This window comes from Manis pentadactyla, chromosome 8, assembly GCF_030020395.1.
Source record: "Manis pentadactyla isolate mManPen7 chromosome 8, mManPen7.hap1, whole genome shotgun sequence".
NCBI classification, from domain to species: Eukaryota; Metazoa; Chordata; class Mammalia; order Pholidota; family Manidae; genus Manis; species Manis pentadactyla.
In genome coordinates this window covers 104,106,352-104,126,053 of record NC_080026.1, presented here as the reverse complement: position 1 = coordinate 104,126,053, position 19,702 = coordinate 104,106,352, and the positions used below count along the sequence as shown (strand labels likewise).

At 41.2% G+C, this 19,702-nt stretch overlaps 2 protein-coding genes across 7 annotated transcripts in view; one reads left to right on the top strand and one right to left on the bottom strand.

Moving 5' to 3' along the window:
* KIF11 (kinesin family member 11) overlaps positions 1-14,495 on the bottom strand; it is a 58,720-nt gene extending 44,225 nt beyond the window's left edge. For 2 of the 4 annotated variants that reach the window (XM_057506076.1, XM_057506079.1), the window contains exon 1: positions 6,394-6,736. In XM_057506076.1, the coding sequence (XP_057362059.1) occupies positions 6,394-6,470 (77 nt within the window). In that variant the 5' untranslated portion in view covers positions 6,471-6,736. Of the gene's footprint in view, positions 1-6,393; positions 6,737-14,306 lie in introns of those variants that run through there. The other 2 variants (XM_057506077.1, XM_057506078.1) reach the window with 2 other exon arrangements.
* A 492-nt stretch (positions 14,496-14,987) lies between these two features.
* IDE (insulin degrading enzyme) overlaps positions 14,988-19,702 on the top strand; it is a 125,243-nt gene continuing 120,528 nt past the window's right edge. Inside the window, exon 1 of one of the 3 annotated variants that reach the window (XM_036921942.2) lies at positions 14,988-15,164. In XM_036921942.2, coding sequence (XP_036777837.1) covers positions 15,067-15,164 — 98 coding nt within the window. In that variant the 5' untranslated portion in view covers positions 14,988-15,066. Of the gene's footprint in view, positions 15,165-15,273; positions 15,390-19,702 lie in introns of those variants that run through there. The other 2 variants (XM_036921848.2, XM_036922112.2) reach the window with 2 other exon arrangements.

The window sequence follows — 19,702 nt, the reverse complement described above, 5'->3', positions numbered from 1 at the left end:
AAATTAGTGTTTGAAACACTAACCTGACAATGGATAACTGGCACAAAATAAAAAATAGATTATTTTAATATGTTGAGTACTTACAATGTGCCATGCACTCACTGTTCCGTATTAGATATATTAGGTCAGTCTGTCCCCACAACACTGTAAGGTCAGGTTGGGGAAACAGTGACAAAAAAACAAAGGATTATAAAAGAAGTGATGTTTAGAAAGGGTATGTAAAGGGTGCTGTAGGAACAGATGGCAAAAATTTAAATGTGGTCTCGATTGAGACAGGGCACAGTGAAGCAGGTATAGGTGATGGGAAAGACTTCATAAGGAAGTAACTTTCTAAGCTAAATTGCTCCTTAGGCAATTCAGCAGACTAAGAACTCTTGATCCAATCTGCTTCGTGCATGTTTCCTCTTTTGAAAAACGGTACCAATCATAGTAACAGTGTAGGGAAAAACATCCTATTTAGTTTACTGTTTCCCCAGTGCCTACCTACTACTATGCTTACCACACAGTAGGCATTCAAATACTTGCTAAACTACATTGCTCAAAAATGTCATCCTAAAGGGAACGATGAGTATGCTAAAAAGAAGCATAATCTACAAAGCAGCATCCATAAGGTATTTATTTTTATACTCAACACACATCTGGACCAAAGGGAAATATGTACTCTAGACCTGAGTTCATTCTTCCCATTCATTATCATATATTATGGAAGGAAATGCCAAATAGGAGATTATCTTTCCCCTCATTATCAGACAAAACAAGTTGCTATTTATTTTAAGGATACCTCAACATGCCCGTCCTTAGCATATTTTTGACTGACCAGAAGACCAAATCTGTGATCCCTGGAAATTTAACTCAGTAACTCCCAGATAATACTTGGTAATGTTGGCAAATGTCAAATGCACTGAAATCCACCCAATGCACATACCCACAGTATGCAGCATTATTAAAACTTCAACAAAACTAAGCCAAAACCCACTTATACTGAGGTAGGCAGCCAAGAATATCAAATGGAATGAATTGCTATCATGTGGTTAAAGCTTTTCCAATTAGGCTATTATTCTTAGCACCCCTAAACAAATTTCAAGCCTGGAAATGTGGTCAAGTTACCAAATGATCACCACTCAAGTTGTCAGAACAAAGCAATAGAAATTCACACAGATCATACATTCCCAAAAGTTATCAAAACTCCCAGAAAGGAGCTTTAGGGCTATTTATACTACAATACAGACCACCACCAAGCCTCTATTTTCCTATCCAGATTTCTCTAACTATTTAGAAATTACAAGGTTTCTGCTGATGACGCTAACAAACCCATCAATTTGCTGGCCTCACTATGTAGTAAAATGCAAGCAACCAAAATGAGGGAAGGAGGACAGAGGATTTTTTTTTTTAAGTCCTGTCCTGTGGAGAAGTTCTAAATTTACTCATTCACTCCATAAATATTCATCAAGTACTTATTGTATAATACTTTTCTAGACACTACGGATACAGCTATAAACAAAAATCAAGTTTCAAAAAAACGCAGGAACACCCAAGTTCCTAGCCTCAGGGAGATTTTATCCTAGTATGTGGGGAGGGACAGGGAGAGATGACAAACAAATACGTATATTAGGTACTGATAAATAAGAAATGAAAATAAATAAGGCAGACTATGGGGGATAGGAATTGATGATAGAGGAAAACAGGAAGTTTCTTTTGCTATTTTAGAGTGGTCAGGGAAAGCTGCTTGATAAAGGCAATATTTAAGCAGAATCTAAAAAAATGAGGGACCAGCCATGCAGCTATTTTGATGCAAAAGCTTTCCAGGCAGAGAGAAATTGCAAAGGCTCTGAGATAGAAAATGATAGATGTGTTTTAAAAATGTGGGTGGGTCATCGAAAAAACCTAGAACAAATGCTGGCCAGGATGCAGAGAAAGGGGAACCCTCCTACACTGCTGGTAGGAATGTAAATTAGTTCAAACATTGTGAAAAGCAATATAGAGGTTTCTCAAAAAACAAAAAATAGAAATACCATTTGACCCAGGAATTCTACTCGTAGGAGTTTACCCAAAGAAAACAAGTTCTCAGATTCAAAGACATATGCATCCCTACGTTTTTTGCAGCACTATTTACAATAGCCAAGATATGGAAGCAACCTAAGTGTCCATCAGTAGACGAATGGATAAAGAAGATGTGGTACATATACACAATGGAATACTATTCAGCCATAAGAAAACAAATCCTACCATTTGCAACAACATGGATGGAGCTAGAGGGTATTATGCTCAGTGAAATAAGTTAGGCAGAGAAAGACAAATACCAAATGATTTCCCTCACTTGTGGAGTGTAACAATGAAGCAAAACTGAAAGAACAAAACAGCAGCAGACTCACAGACTCCAAGAAGGGACTAGCGGTTACCAAAGGGGAGGGGTGTGGGAGGGTGAGTGGGGGGGTAGGGAGAAGGGGATTGAGGGGTATTATGATTACTACACATGGTGTCGGGGGGATCATGGGGAAGACAGTGTAGCACAGAGAAGACAAGTAGTGACTCTGTGGCATCTTGCTGCACTGATGGACAGTGACTGCAATGAAGTATTAAGGGGGGTCTCGATAATATGGGTGAGTGTAGTAACCACATTGTTTTTCATGCGAAACCTTCATAAGAGTGTGTATAAATGATACCTTAATAAAAAATAAATAAACAGTCTGAAACATTTCACCTATCTTATCTCAGTAAATGTCCCTGAAAGAAAACCCAAACTGTTTTTTACCACCAATATTATAATTTTTACTCTAATTAAACATTACAGTGCCTATCATTATGAACCATCTTTTCCAGGCCTCTTTGGATTCCTAAAATCTCGACTTCAATAAAACTTTGTTTTGCTTGCTAGAAAAAAATACATAAATAAAAATAAAAATGTTGGTGGGGGTAGACAGCACAGGGAGTTAGCTGGGGATCAGAAAAATAGGCAGTAGCTAGAGCATGTATGGTCTGTAATCTTCAACATATGTGGCAAATCTGGCCTTTATCTTTCTAGAGACTTAAGAATGATTTTTAAGATTTTACGATTTTTATGATTTTAAAGAGTTGTTTAAAAAAAACCAGAGACCAAGTACTCATCAGTGGCAGCACAGATTCATTCATTCTACTTAAAACCTGAAAATGTCAGACCACACACAATGTCTTACTGATTTCAGGTAAAAGATGTCCAGCAAAACAGTGAGCACCAATAAACCATAGCCCAGGCAAGAAGAACTATGCAGCAGTTAAGATTAGAAGCCTCTACTGACAAAATAGAAATTTCAACAGCATCAGGGAACTTCATGCCCCACTGCAGGCAGAAGTGACCCTTTGCAGATAAGGATACCAACTTCAGATTTTTAAAAATGCACCATCTTATACTGTTAATAGTGAAACAGTTCCTCATCTCATTTCTTCTCAACAAATTATAAGCAGTTCCTTGAAGAGATATGCCTTCAGATTATTTGGTAACTACTGTTAATAACTAAAATGCTCTTAATTTGGAATAATGAACTCAAGTGTTGATGATCCAAGTTGTCTAAAATCCTTTCTCTAAAAATCTTCTGCTCATTTATTACAGAATAACAATCTTGTTTTCCATTTGATAACTACATTGTCATATGGCCAATACTGTTTAAGGAAAGTTGATCTAGGCCTTTTTAAAAACACAATTATATACTCTTAAACATATGAATGATTCATATAATTTTTTTTTTGAGAGGGCATCTCTCATATTTATTGATCAAATGGTTGTTAACAACAATAAAATTCTGTATAGGGGACTCAATGCACAATCATTAATCAACCCCAAGCCTAATTCTCAACAGTCTCCAATCTTCTGAAGCATAACGAACAAGTTCTTACATGGTGGACAAGTTCTTACATAGTGAATAAGTTCTTACATGGTGAACAGTGCAAGGGCAGTCATATCACAGAAACTTTCAGTTTTGATCACGCATCATGAACTATAAACAATCAAGTCAGATATGATTATTCGTTTGATTTTTATACTTGATTTATATGTGAATCCCACATTTCTCCCTTATTATTATTATTTTTTTTAAATAAAATGCTGAAGTGGTAGGTAGATGCAAGATAAAGGTAGAAAACATAATTTAGTGCTGTAAGAGGGCAAATGTAGATGATCAGATCTGTGCCTATAGACTAAGTATTAATCCAAGCTAGACAAGGGCAACAAAACATCCACGGATGCAGAAGATTTCTCTCAAAACAGAGGGGGTGAGGTTCTAAGCCTCACCTCTGTTGATCTCCAATTTCTCACCTGATGGCCCCCCTGCGACTGTGCCTGTCTTAGGTTGTTCCTCCCTTGAGGTGATTCATATAATTTTAAGACCTAAATTGCCAAAGCACCTGTCTAAATTAAAATTTCAAGAATAATTTAAATCATAAAACCTTTATATTATGTTCTTAATAGGGTTGTGCCAAACTGTACAGTATACAAAGGAGAAGGGTGTTTTTTGTATGTGTGTCTTTGTATATACACATATGAAAGCATATTCTCTTATTAAAATTTCTCTCTCCATATCACCAGTTCCTCAACTCCAGAAATTATATCTTTTATCTTGAGCTGTGTATATGTAGAATAAAAAATTCTCTATATAGTTATTGTACAAATTAAGAAGATCACAAAAATTGTAACTGTGTCTTGAAGTCATCTCTCTCTTGAAATCTTGCTGACCTCTTAGGCTACAAAAAACTGTACCAACTAAAAATTTAAAGCTGAAAAAAAAAAATCTAAGAATATGTGACAGAAACCATATGTGGCCTGCAAAACCTAAAGTATTTATTATATGGGCCCTTTACAGAAAAGGTTCTACAACCACCCAGGGCCTCCTAAATTTTTATTTACTAAAGTTTAAGGGCATATTTGCACTAGGAAGGCTATTTAAAACAGAGAAGGCTAACTTAAAAGAAAAACATTTCTTATACTAAAACTACTGCAATATTAGACACAACCTAAGCACTTTTTATTAGTTGACAAAATAAATCTTTTAAGATAAGGTTTGAAATGTATAGGGATGATAAACATAAATTTCAGAATAATGTTTAGCTCTTGGGGTAGAAAAAGAGGGATGGGGAAGTATACACTGGGACTCCAACTCCAGCTGTAATGATTATTTTGTTTGTAATCTGATGTGTACACAGATGTGTTACATTTTTCTCTATAACTCTTTACAGGTCTGACATATGTTGTAACAAAAAAAAAAACACACACAGAAAACGTAATACTGTGTGGCTTTATTAAAAGGTTAAATTCATCTAAAAATGTTCATTTGTAATATGGGTCTGTGATTTTTAAAAAACGAACAAGTAACTTAACAGAAGCCCTAAAGCAGGTAATTGGCTAGACTTAAGGTTACCACCAAATTCCTCTCTGGCACATAGTATGGAAAGCTAGCTATCATTATCTTTGAGAGCTACAATTCAAGTCACCAAAGCTGAGTAGGCAATAACCTAAGTCTGTTAATACATTTTTTAAGTAACCTCTTAATTTTAGAAGTAAGATTACAGAAAAGTGGCTGATAGCTTATAGTTTTTAAAACAATAGCAACAAAAAACACACACAAGTAAAATATGGAGTGCTTCTGAGAAGCTGAACAAATCAATCTCTAATTAAGCAATAGTTTATACATGTTCTTCCTCTACTAGCTCATTTTAAAATTAGGAGGTTATTTGGAAATCAGGGAAGAATTGATCACCTCCACCCACCCCAAAAAAGCAATTTCCTTTGGTCTAAGGAAGACCAAAATTGCAGCACAACCGGCTATACAGGCATAAATTGTCTCCCTGATCTTTTAAGAACATAAACTCAAAAACTTCATTTTTTAAAATTTAAATACAATTGTGTTTACTTGTTTAGTAGGAATTAAGAAAACATTATATCTAGAATAAAAAGAACAGGTGATTGGTTAGATGTTAGGGTTAAGGAAAAGACGGTAATCCCAACATAAATGCTAAAACATCTGCAAAGTAGGTAGGTATGCACTTTTATTTCCAAAGTCATAAACTGCAAGGAGAGGCATATAAAAAAATGGAGAGGCATAAAAAAAAGTCGACCTTAGGTTTTGTTTTTGTTTTTTTCACTAAAAGAACGCACGTTTCACTAAAATAACGGCGATCAAATTCTCCTTCTGAATAGCAGTTTATAAACTATAACCTCCAATATAAATATCCTTTCTTCTGAAAAAGACACTAATTTACTCCTTAGAGCAACCTGGTGTCATCTTCTCTAACAGAACGCAGTAACTAAGAAACAAGAGGGTTGGGTCCCCGCAGACACTGCAAACAATTCCTCTCCTGGCACCGCGCAGGAGCGCGCACAGCAGCAAAGCTGGCGCTCCAAATCCTGCTAGGTTTTGGCCCTACCTGCATCTCACCACCACCTGGATGTTCTTCCCCTTCTCCTCCTTCTTCTTCGCGGAGGAATTCGGCTGGGACGCCATGGCGATCCCTGCCGAAAAACAAGGCCTGGCTGCAGAATCCGGCGCTGTGGGCACGCAGAGGCTCAGTGACCGGCGCGGCCAGAGGTGCCCACCTCGCCTGCCGGGTGCTGGTGTGGCCGGAGAAACCAACGCAACCAGCTCGGCAGCGCCACTCTCCACCAGGATCTGACCGGCCGAGGCGTCGGTACCGCACCAGCCAGAGCCACCAAATCACCAATCTCACCTCCGCCCGAAGTTCAGGAAACCGGGCAACGACTCGGCGCCTTAATTTGAAAAAGGAGCCGAGAAGACGGGCCAATTGCAGCGCGGGCGCGCAAGGCACCATGGGACGCAGTGTCGTCCGCAGAGACCGGCCCCCCCCGGGGGCGTGGCCGCGGGAAAGCGAGACGCTGGATCCTCGGTGCCCGCCTGGGGCTTGTAGTCCTGTGGGAGACACGCTGGAGCAAGCGGTGTGGCCCTTCAATGCGTCCGTACTCAAATTACGTAATATCTTTATACCAAAATTTCCTCATCTGCAAAATGGAAATGCGTAGTAGCAACCGCTTTTGGAGAGTTGTGTGAGAATTAATGGCCTAGTGCGGGTAAACAGACTAGAGCTTAGTAAGAGCTCAGGAGGAGTGGCTCCGAGAACGATACTGCTGCTGTTGGGGCTAATTATTATTATTAGCGAATCGTAAAAGAGTGTTGTGGAAGCACAGAAGTCCAAAGCGAGTTCATTTCGTGATAAAAGGGATACTGAATGTCATTTTCAGCTCTCTGAATTTATCCTTTAGTAATTAGAAGTCGTCATCGCTAAATGATTCCAAGCAAGGAAGCAAAATCAGATTTGTGTTTCCGGACAACCGTTCGGCAGTGGACCGGGGCCAGCTTTGCGCCTGCTTCGGCGGGTTCGAGAGGTGCAGCGATCCTCAGGAGTCTCAGGGAGTTTGCGCGACCGCTGCCGCCTTCAGCCTACAAATCCCAGCAGGCAGCGCTCCCGCGCCCCGCCCTGCCCGGGGACCTCCCGCTTGCCGTAGGCGTGGTACGGGCGTCTTGGCGGTGCTTGGGATATCCCCACTGCTGTCGGGCCCCAGGAAGTACAGAATAGTGGGTACCTGTGTTAGCCGGCCTGGGAGCTGCGCTTTTGTGCCACAGTTAGCCTACAGAAATCTAGATATCTTTTTAGTTTCTTAAGTAACGGCCAGATGGAGTGGAAACTCTCAGGCTCCCTTAGTGTTCCTCCACTTACTAATCCCCTGCTTTCTCCCACGGAAACATCTACATTTACAGGTCATGTTGCTGGTCGTCTCCAATCTGCATAGACAGATGTTTACTGATAGCGCCTCTTGGATGGTCACCAGCTTCTCGGAATGGACTTACTCAACACAAAACTCCTTCCTTTATTTCCACCCTCTTTCTCACCCGGACACAGCACTAACCAGACCTTTGATTCCTTCGACCTCCACGTCCGATGCAGTCCTCTTGGTTTCACACCTCTGCCCACCACTCTAGTCCGAGTCTCTTTTGTCTCCCCTGAACAATTGTCTTCCAACAACTTCCTTAACAGGTCTCCTTACTTCTGCTCTTTTCTCCTCTCCCTGTTGCATTCACTTAACAAAGGGAAGACTTTTTAGAAACATCAGATCATGGCCTTCATTTACTTTTTAACCTTATAATAGTTTCTTATTGGGCTTAAAATAAAATCCAAACTCCTCACCATGTCAGGTAAGGCCCTCATACCTGGCCTTTGCCTATTCCAACATCAACTCCAGCTCTAACCACATAGCGCGCTACCATGGCCAGACCTTCCAAGTTCTTTCCTGCGGCCAAACCTTTGTATATACTGTATGATCTGCTTGGAACTCTGGCTTTGCATGACTTAACGGTTCTCATCATTCATCTCAGTTCAACTTTCTCTTTAAACAGGCCTTTCCTGACTACCCAATCTAAAGCATATTCTCCCTATAATTTTATTTCTCAAGACCCTGTTTATTTCCTTAACACGACAATCTGTAATTGCATTGTCAGTGTATTGTCTATCTACCCTGCCAAAAATGTAAATTTCATCAGTGACCGTGATTATCTTGTCCAACCTTGGTTTCCCGGTGTCTTGAACAGCGCCTTACACTAGTTACTCAATAAATATATGAGTACCAGATAGAAATTACTTAACCTCTCTCAACCTTGGTTTCCTTATCCGTAAAATGGAGATAATAATGATTACTATTATTTTGAGGGTAAAAATATTAAGATGTATAAAATGTCTGGCATATAGTAGACCCAAAAAAGAGTTAATTATTTTTTTTCCCAATAGATATCTAAACAATATTTACAGTAACAGTCATTTTTGGGTTGATGCAAGAAATTTAAAAGTATTTAATAATAGTTCTAGCTACCTTTTATCTAAGGCTATTATATGTTAGACTCTGAAAAGCTTTGTGTGCATAATTTCATTTAATCCTCAGAACAATTCTCTGAAGTAGAAACTATTATTTCCCACTATTTTATCAATAAACAGGCCAAGTAAGTATATTATCTGTAGTCATATAGGTATTAAGCAGCAGGGAAAGCACTCAGAATTCATTATTATTCCAAATCCCAGGTTGTTAACTGCTATCTCTCCCACCTAATTCTTTCGTGTGCTCAGTGCACAAGCATCCACTTTCATCATACTCTGAGTGCTTACATGGACCAGCCAGTGAAGACATAGGTTGTATTATAGTTTGTGACCTCAAAACTAAGTCTAATGGACAGTGACCACAATGGAGGGGGTGAGGACTTGATAATGTGGGTGAATGTTGAACCACTGTGTTGTGTATGTGAAACCATCATGAGATTGTATATCAATGAAACTTTAATTTAAAAAAAGATTGAGTCAAATGGAGATGCCTACATAAACTGAGGGAAAACACAGTTCATGAACTCTTCAGAAACCTGTAAAAAAAAATCCCCAAATGCTGAAGTATAGAGTTTCCCCAAATCCAAATTTTCATTACTGTTTTTAGTGTTCTAATAGTAGAATCTCAGTAGCAAAGATTAGCCGAGAAAGGAAAAGTTTGTGGTTCTTTGGCTTTCTGTCAAATCTCAGAACATGCCAGACTCTCTCCTGTCCCAAACCTTTGTAACTGATGTTTCCTCTGTCTGGAGTCTTTACCTCACCTGTTCTTATAACTGGCTCCCTCTTAGCTTTCAAGTCACAACTTAAAGGTCAGTTCCTCAGAGAGACTTTTCCCAATCACTTTTTCTGAAGCAATCCCCCAAACTTCACAAAAACCATTTCTTTCTTTCTCCACATAGTAAAAGAAGATATTAACATTTTAATCTCCATGTTTTTCTTTCTTTGCAATACCTCAGAACCCTTCTCTAGAGACCAAATGTGTCCAGGAGAATTTGGGTTCTTATAACAGGAATGCAAAGACAAAAACAATATTCAGCATTTGTAACTTTCAAACTAGCTCTCAAGGTAAGGCCCTGACAAGAGCCCTAAGCAGAACACTGACAGACGAAGCAAGTGGGTACCCCTCCACAACTTTCAAACTCCAGCTGAAAAACTCCTGACTAGGACATCGGATGGACAGAAAGGGATGTAGGCTGAAGAAGCTGATGGGAGGTCAGGGGCTGTGGGGGAAAAAAAGTACAGGGAGAGGAATTCCAGGAAGGGATCTGGTGGAGAATGAGCTCGTGAGAAGGGCCACTCTCCATTGGCAGCTGCCTGTGCAGTCCAAACACTGAACCCTATCCTCTAATCTCCCAACCTAACCTGTTCCCTGAGCACACTCCTCCTGTTGTCAGCAGCCCAAGACATGCATAAGCTCCCTCAATAAGGATGGTGATATCTTTGCCACCTCTCCCCACCCAGAAGGACAGTAGTGAGGATGGCGGGAAAGTCCCAGAACTATTACTTGAGTAAAGCTGGACAGCAGGAAAGCTCTTCTTAGTTTCCCTAATATTATTTTACTTACATTATGTAATTATTTTTTATAACTTTGAATTTACTTGTTTATCTCTCTCTGTAGTATAAATCCCACAGGAATAGAAAACCAGTTGTTCTTTACTCTGGTGTATCCTCAACATCTAAAGGAGGGCCTGGGCCTATATTTGTTAAATGGATATATCAAAAGTAGTCTTAACTGTAGAAAATATGAATTATAGATTTTTCATCAATATAATTAATATTTCAAGTACTGTCCATAAAGTAACTCGGACTTACCTTTAAGGACTAGGAAGTAAGACATTTAGGAAAAGTTTTAAAGAACAAATTTACAATTGATAAGTCACATATATAAACATTTAAAAAATTCATTTTGATTTTAGGTTTTTTATTATCATAGTACTGTACTTAAAACTGACATACATTATTAAACTTTTTATCATGGAAAATTTCAAACATATACAAAAGCAAAGAGAATTATATGTCTCTACAGTTTTGTTTCCATTTTTGAAGCTTATCATTTTTTGAAGATCTTGTGGAAGAATACAAACAGGTTTACACTTAATCATAAGTATACAGCTCATTTAATTTTCAAAAACTGAACATGCCCACATGAAACACAACCTAGAAGTCCCCCTTATTCTCCTTTCACTCACTACCTCCCCAAGGGTAACAATTAACCTAACTTCTAATACTATAGATTAGCTTTGCCTGGTTTTCAACTTTATATAAATGGACTCATATAGTATATACTCTTTTTTTATTGAAGTATCATTGATATACAGTCTTAAATTGGTTTCAAGTATACAACAGTGTTTCAACAGTTACCCATATTATTAAATCCACAGCCCCTCTAGTGCAGTTACTGTCTGTCAACATAGAAAGATGTTACAGAATTATTGACTATATTCTCCATGCTGTTCTACTATCCTTGTGACCAACTTATGATTGAGAATTTTTGTGCCCCTTTATCCCTCCACCCTCCACACCCACCTACCCCAACCCCTCCCCCATAGGAGCCACCAGTTACTTCTCAGTGTCTATGAGTCTACTGCTATTTTGTTCATTTTGTTTTGTTTTAGATTTCACCAGTGAAATCATATGGTATTTGTCTTTCTACACCTGGCTTATTTCACTCAGCATAATATCCTCTAGGTCCATCCATGTTACTGCAAATGGCAGGATTTCTCTTCTTTTTATGGCTGAATAGTATTCCATTTTGTGTATGTACCACCTCTTCCTTATTCATTCATCTATTGATAGACACTTAGGTTACTTCCATAACTTGGCTATCTATTATAAATAATGCAGCAACAAACAGAGTGGTACATATATCTTTTTAAATTAGGGATTTTGTTTTCTTCGGGTAAATTCCTAGAAGTGGAATTATGGGTTTGAATGGTATTTCTATTTTTAGTATTTTGAGGAACCTCCATACTGCTTTCTACAGTGGCTGCACCGATTTACATTCCCACCAACAGTGTAGGAGGGTTCCCATCTACATCCTCACCAACACTTGTTGTCTGTCTTTTGGATGGTGGCCATTCTAACTGGTATGGGGTGATATCTGATTGTGGCTTTGATTTGCATTTCCCTGGTGATTAGCAATTTGGAGCATCTTTTCATGTGCCTGTTGGCCATCTGTATTCCTTCTTTGGAAAAATGTCTGTTCAGGTCCTCTGCCAATTTTTTAATCAGGTTACTTGTTTTTTTTTTTGGTGTTGAGGCATATGAGTTCTTTACATATTTTGGATGTTAACCCCTTACTGGATAGTTTACAAATATATTCTCCCCTAGTATAGATTGATTTTTTTGTTCTGCTGACGGTGTCCTTTGGTGAACAGCTTTTGTTTAATGTAGCCCCACTTGTTCATTTTTGGTTATTTCCCTTGCCCGGGGAAATGTGTCCAGAAAAAAATTGCTCATGCTTATGTTCAAGAGATTTTAGCCTATATATTTTCTTCTAAGAATTTTATGGCTTCATGTCTTATATTTTGTTCTTTAACCCATTTCAAGTTTACTTTTGTGTATGGGGTTAGGCAGTAGTATGTACTCTTTTGGGTCTCGCTTTTTTTCACCATGTTTGAGAGATTCACTTGTATTTTTTAGTGCAATTTTTGTTCATTTTCATTGATGTACAGTATTCCATTGTGTGACTATTCCCCAGTTCATTTTTCCTGTGCATTTTACTGTTGATGAGCATTTGGTTTCCAGTTTGGGGCTATTATTAGTTGTGCCATTGTGAATATTGTAGTATTTTTGTGCCACTGTGAACATTCTAGTATTAATTGTGCCATTGTGAACATGTATTTTTGTCTATTCACATTGCTGTTGGGCATATATACACATGGAATTGCTGGGTTACAGTATTTGCGCATGTGCAGCTTTTCTAACAGATACTACCAAGCGGTTTCCCAAGGCCTACTTGTTTGTCCTCATGCCGTTATATCATCTCAACTACTACAGCTTAATAGTAACTCTTAATATCTGGTACTGTAAGTGTTCCAGATTGGCTTGGGTCTTCCTGGTCCTTTGTATTTTTATATAAAAATTTATAAAGAGATTGTCATGGCTTGTCAATTCTAAGTCCCCTTTAATCCATAAGTTTCTCCTTCTCTCTTTTACTTTGCAATTTATTTGTTGAAGAAGTCAGGTCATTTGTCCTACAGTGTTCCAAACATTGTAAGCATTGCTGATTGTGTCCTTATGGTGTGATTTAACATGTTCGTCCCTGTATTTCTTATAAACGATACATTTAGAGGCTTAACTAGATTCAGCAAACATGCATTTGACAAGCTGCCATGTGAGATACAAAAATTGTCTAAAACATTGTTTCTAATCTACCGCTTCTTACAAGGATGGAACGTTAAGATTCAAAGGCCCTTTAAAGAGTGTCAAACAAACACTCTGGCACTCAGATTAGAGAATTAGTTCTAATGGGGGGGTGCGGGAATGTCAGGAATGGAAATGAGGGAAAGTTTTGTAATGGCAATGCCATTTCAACTGGGCTTGAAAGTTGCAAGAGCACTGTCAAGTTAGTATTGCTGTAAGCATCAATTGGTTGTGACAGCTGTGTGAACTGGTTAGTGGAGAGTGGAGGTAGAAGCTAGAAAGATGTGGTAGTGGGTCGAGTGGTGGCCCCCAAAAAGATACATCCACGTCTTAATCCCAGGAGGCTGTGTCATATTATTTGGGAAAAGTATCTTTGCAGATCTAATAAGTTAAGGATGAGATGAGATCATCCTGGGTTACCTGGTTGTGCTGTAAATCAATGACAAATGTCCTCATAAAAAAACAGAGGAAGAAATACACACAGAGGAGAAGGCAATGTGAAGATGAAGGCAGAAACTGAGTGTAGTGACCACAAGCCAAGGAAGCTGGCCTCTGCCAGATGCTGGAAAAGGCAAAGCGTGAACTGTAGGGAGTACAGTCCCGCCAACAACAAATTGATACAGAATTTCTGGCTTCCAGACTGTGAGAGAATATATGTCTATGTACTAAGCCACTAAATTTGTGGCAATTTCTTATGGCAACCACAGGAAACTAATACAGGTGGGCTGGGGCTAGAATGTAATATGATGAAATTTTACCTTACATGCACTAGGGAGCTTTCTCATCTCTGATACCTCAATGTTTACCCATCTATGGTTTGCCCTTAGCTGAAACTGTATGGTAAAACAGATCTTAGTGCATTTGTTTGATAAAGCAGCCACTTGACTAAAGGATGCTCCTCCTGAATTCCCATTAAAGCAATAATAGGATTCAAAGCACTGTTTTTGGCTCAGTCTTTGGTCTGCCACATCAGAAACCTAAAAGTACTTCAGCTAGGCAGTCACTATTCCTAATTGTACTCTTCCTTAAAGATCCCATAAAATAATGGAATGGAAAGCACCACAAAACCATCAGGAAAAAGAGTCTTGCCTTACATATAATGACCGAAGTACGCTGACAGTAGTAGTAGTAACTACGTGTGTGTGCTGTGTAAGCAGTAGTTTCTACGCCGGGTTTGCAAGCCATGAAACCGTTGTTTTACTGTGGCCTGTCCAGTCTCTGCCTTGGTCTTCGAAGGGTGGCTGGCATCCCAGATAGAAACTGTTCCCAGGGTCGCTGGCCCGCTTTGGGGGGGACCCACGTGGTTCATCTCCCGCTTCCACAACCACGTGGTCACGTCCCACTGCGCGCCTCTGGAGGGAGCCTGCGGGCCGCGCGACCGCCGCGGATTCGTTTTGTGAAGCCCCTCTGTCTCGGCGGACCTTGTTCCAACACCTGCACGGCCGGCGAGGAACAACAATAGGGGCGTCTCTGCAAACATGGCCTCTTGTGCCTTCTCGGAATTCCAGAGGCTCCTGCCCCACATACAAGAGCCAAGATATACTTCACCCTTACATGTGCGCGCGGCGTGACCCAGCCGGGACCTTCCCCGCCTGGAAGAGCCTGGTTGCCGGGCTCCCTCGACTCTCGGCCAGACTCCCTCCAGCCTCTGCAAGCTCTGGCCCGGGACGCCCGCCGTCCGCCTCTGTCCCCGCCCCTTTGGGCTCCAGGCAAAACCTGGAGCGGCGGCCGCTTGCTGCTCCGGGAGGCGGGCGGCGCGGAGCGGCGCTGTGGAAGGAGCATGCGCACTGGACGGGGCCGGCTCCCGGCGCAAGAAGGAAGCATTCGCGGTGATCCTGGCGGCTGCGCTGGGGTATGCGGTACCGGCTAGCGCGGCTGCTGCACCCTGCGCTGCCTAGCACCTTCCGCTCCTTCCTCGGCGTCCGCTCGCCGGCCCTGGAGCGACTCTGTGGGTAAGCGAAGCCGAGCGCCTGGGCCCGCGGGGTCACGGTGGTTTGGAGCTCGGGTTGCAAAGTGGTGATTCAGCACTTAAAGCCGCCGCCGCCGCCCCTCACGCTGCCCGTCCCGCCGGTTCGGGGCCCGAACGGTCGCGCCGAGGCCGCCCCAGGGCCCGGAAGGGCGGCTCGCCAAGCGGGAGCGAAGGGCCTTGCCGGGAGAGGAGAGCGTCCGTCAGGCGGGTGAGGGCGGACGGGAGCTGTAACTCGGGGTCAAGGGGCGTGTGTCACAAGTGCGGGGGGCGCGGGCGCGCATGGAGTCACCCCGGACCGCTCTCAGGAGCCGCCGGGCCTCGCCGCTGTCCGGGGAGTCTGCTTGTTGGGCGCCGGAAACCAGAGGCCACTGTCCCTTGGCACGAGGTAAAGGAATCCGTGTCTCGGCGAACAGCTTCTCACTCTTCTCGCAGTCCTGCTTTTTCCTATGGGGACTAAGTTTCCACTTCCATGTGGAAATGCCTGCGTTGGGAACCATAAAAGTTTTCTTGTCTCCGCCTTAGCGAGCGGACCAGTGTTGGGTTTCCTGTCCGGGGGGATTTGGGAGCCGAAGGATACCTTGGAATTCATCACAGCAGCGCCCTTGCTTTCACACCGGAGACAACCAAAGGCACAGAGAGATTATGTGATTTGCTATCAATTGCGGAGGCTGTGGCAAAAACCAGGATTGGGACGCTAATGTTTTTTTTTTTTGCCGTCCGGTGGCGTGCTCTCTCCACTTTCGTTGCTCTGTGTACTAGAAATTTTCAGCCTTGTAGTGACTAGAGAGCATTTGGCAGAGATGAGCAGTATTGTCTTGCCCTACTTAGGTGCATCATTTGAATCCTTTCTCTGGTCTTAATAATATCTAGGACCTGCTGAGTGTAGGGCACCATGATAGACCCTTTGTAGTAAGTATGTGGTTTGCCTTTCACTTAGTTCGAGCGGTATGTGGTATTGCCAGCTAAAAAGGACGGTTCAGAATGTTTGAGGATGGGCATTATGGGCAGTGAGTGCTTCAGGAGTACATGCAGGGCAGAAATAGAGGCAGAGATCTGGGCTGGATTTAAAGGAAAGGCAGAAGGTGTGGAGGGTGGGCAGCGGTGGGTGTAATCCAGCCTCCCTGTGCAGGTTAGTCTGTGGTGGGGGGTCAGGGAGCAGGTTAGTCTAGTTGGTAGCCTTAGAGAATTTCTGTCGGGGAATTAGGAGGAAACAAGTCCTGTATTATGAAAGTAGGATAATGTTACCCATGGCTTTGAATGTTAATTGTTTTTTTTCCCAGTGAATAGAAGGTAGTGAAACATTAAGAACTTTTGAGGTTGGGACTGATTTCATGAAACTGGTAGCTTAGGTTATTAGTTTGGTGGCTCTGTGTATGGTATGAGGAAGAGGAAGACCTGAAGCAGAGAAACCGGTTGGGACTTTGTCTGTATTGCCTGAACTAGGATGATACTAATGCAAATTAAGAATCTGTAGGATTTGTTTTTCCCTCCTCTACTTCCCACTATACTGCAAAATCCACTACAACATGCAAAAAAGATCCCTGAGTTTATAGAAATGGGGCTGGCTGGCAAGCATAGGCTGGGCACCTCCCTGGGCCTCTTTCAGGTCAGAACATTTTCCATACTTAATTTGCTATATTTAGCTGCATTCTGTCTCCAGTGTACAGAATGTGTGATTTTAAAGACAGCACCAATTTTAAGTTTTATTCAACTAAAAGGGTTGTATTTCTACTTAAATTTGATTTTCTCTATGCTTTTCTCTCACTGCTCTTCACTTTTCATTGGTGAAGTCTAGGACATGGTTTGAAAAACCAGAGCTTCATGATAGGGTTGTTCTCAGGTAAATTCAGGAGATTCAAAGCATAGTGAATGAGATCAGCCATCTAGGAAACTGCATTAAAAGTTAGTGGTTGAGGCTATTAAGGAAAATACAGGTCCCATCAAAGGGATCAGGTTATAGGTTTAGGAAGGAAAGTACTAAAAACACTACCACATACTCAAATCTTAAGGTGATCAATTCTACTGTACATAGTAGGAAGAACATGTTAACAGAGATAGTTACATAGTTATTTACTGGAAGAGCTGGGATTTACCCATGTCTGTACAGCACCAGAACCTGAGCTCTTAACTGTTATATTGCCTTTGCCAGTATTTGGGCATTCATTTCCTGTTCTAACTTCACAAGAAAGAAAATGGTCTTACAGCATTTGTATAAGGTCAAGTCATTTTAAAAAGCAGCCACATTGTTCTCGTTAGTGAGATTGGATAGCTGGAGCTGTGCATTCCATCTGAACTATCGGGGAACCTAGAAGTAATAGCCCAGCCCCTGGCAACCACCTGAAACATCTGGGATCAGTCATCTCACTGTGTAGGCAGTTCTGCTTTGCATTTCTCTGTTTGACAGGCTTAGTGGTATGCTAGGTGGGACTAACTATTAAGATTCAGGCTTTTAAAAACTACTTTTAACTGGAAAAATGTCTTTCAAAAGTCTAAAAGAACAGGATGCCCTTGAGTATCTTTAATTATCATCAGCCCAGTCCACACAGTGAAAAGTTACATTCTGTCTATCTGACTTAAAGGTTAGCTGCACTGGAGACAGTTTCACTAGGGAGTAGTGTGGGGAGCAGAAGTTCAGTATGTTGTTTTCATAAGAACTGGTTCCTTTGGTTTTTTTTGTTGTTGTTGTTGTTTTTCCTTTGGTTTTTTAAGTTGGTATTTTAGATCTCCTAAAGAGGTGCCCAGAGGATCAGCCCTCCTTTCAGTCAGGGTGATGAGGCTAAAGCACTCTCCTTCCGCACGGGGAGATCCTCTAGGTTTGTTGGATTCTGTAGGCTTGGGTCTGGTGTTCCTGATTGGCTTGCCTTTAGTTTGCCCTCAGGCTTCTCTATGTGTTGGCTCAGCCATTATTTGAAGGTCTGTTCTGTAGTGATCGCTCCCTGTGCTCTGCACTGATGGGGCGAAGTTGGGGGTGGCAGCTGCTAAGACAGCCCCTGATAAATTCAGCCCTCAAGGAGCTTTCAGTTAAATAGTGAGTAGTTCCACTCTTTTTTCTCTTTTCACTAAACATCTCTGCTTCTGTGTTCTGTTCTTCTTTCAATTTATTTTCAAAAGCGACTGTGTTTTTATCACCGTACTTGTTCTTCTTTTAAGTGAGACTTCTTACAGATTGCAAAGCTATAAGAAGTTTAATTTCCCCCAAAGCACCATATAGTTTCTCTTTGCCTATTAAAAGTGTGTAACAGTTAAAAAAAAAAGTGGGACTCGGCAAGCTTCTACCTGAGGGGAAGGCCATCATCCTCTGCCTGACAGATTTGTCACATGACTGAAGGAATGAGTGCTCATCCATCAAAACCAGTTTTCTGTATTGATTTCCCTAGTTTTGCCTATGTTGGTGCTATTATTTTCTCAGCTTAGCTTGAAAATTGGAGTTATTTTTGAATCTCTTTTTCCTTCACTGCCTATTCCCATGACGAAACCCTTTTGTATCTTTATCCTAAAGTTTCTTGGAGTAAACTTGATCTTCCATCACCATTTTCTTTAAGACCATGATCATCTTCCCTGACATCTCACATCTTCAAGTCTTTTTTTTTTTAATTTTTTATTAAGGTATGATTGATATACACTCTTATGAAGGTTTCACATGAAAAAACAATGTGGTTACTACATGTACTCATATTATCAAGTCCCCACCCATACCCCAAGGCAGTCACTGTCCGTCACTGTAGTAAGATGCCACAGATCCACTATGTGCCTTCTCTGCTACACTGTTTTCCCCATGATCCCCCACACCATGTGTACTAAACATAATACCCTTCAATCCACTTCTCCCTCCCTCCCACCCACCCTTCCACACCCCTCCCCTTTGGTAACAACTAGTTCTTTCTTGGAGTCTCTAAGTCTGCTGCTATTTTGTTCCTTCAGTTTTGCTTCATTGTTATACTCCACAAATGAGGGAAATCATTTGGCACTTGTCTTTCTCCGCCTGGCTTATTTCACTGAGCATAATGTCCTCCAGCTCCATCCATGTTGCAAATGGTAGGATTTGTTTCTTTCTTATGGCTGAATAGTATTCCATTGTATGTATGTACCACATCTTCTTTATTCATACATCTACTGATGGACACTTAGGTTGCTTCCATATCTTGGCTATTGTAAAAAGTGATGCGATAAACACAGGGGTGCATGTCTTTTTGAATCTTAGTTGTATTCTTTGGGTAAATTCCAAGGAGTGGGATTCCCGGGTCAAATGGTATTTCTATTTTTAGTTCTTTGAGGAACCTCCATATTGCTTTCCACAGTGGTTGAACTAGCTTACATTCCCACCAGCAGTGTAGGAGGGTTCCCCTTTCTCTGCATCCTCGCCAGCATTTGTTGTTCTTAGTCTTTTCAATGCTGGCCATCCTTACTGGTGTGAGGTGATATCTCATTGTGGTTTTAATTTGCATTTCCCTGATGATAAGTGATGTGCAGCATCTTTTCATGTGTCTGTTGGACATCTGAATTTCTTCTTTGGAGAACTGT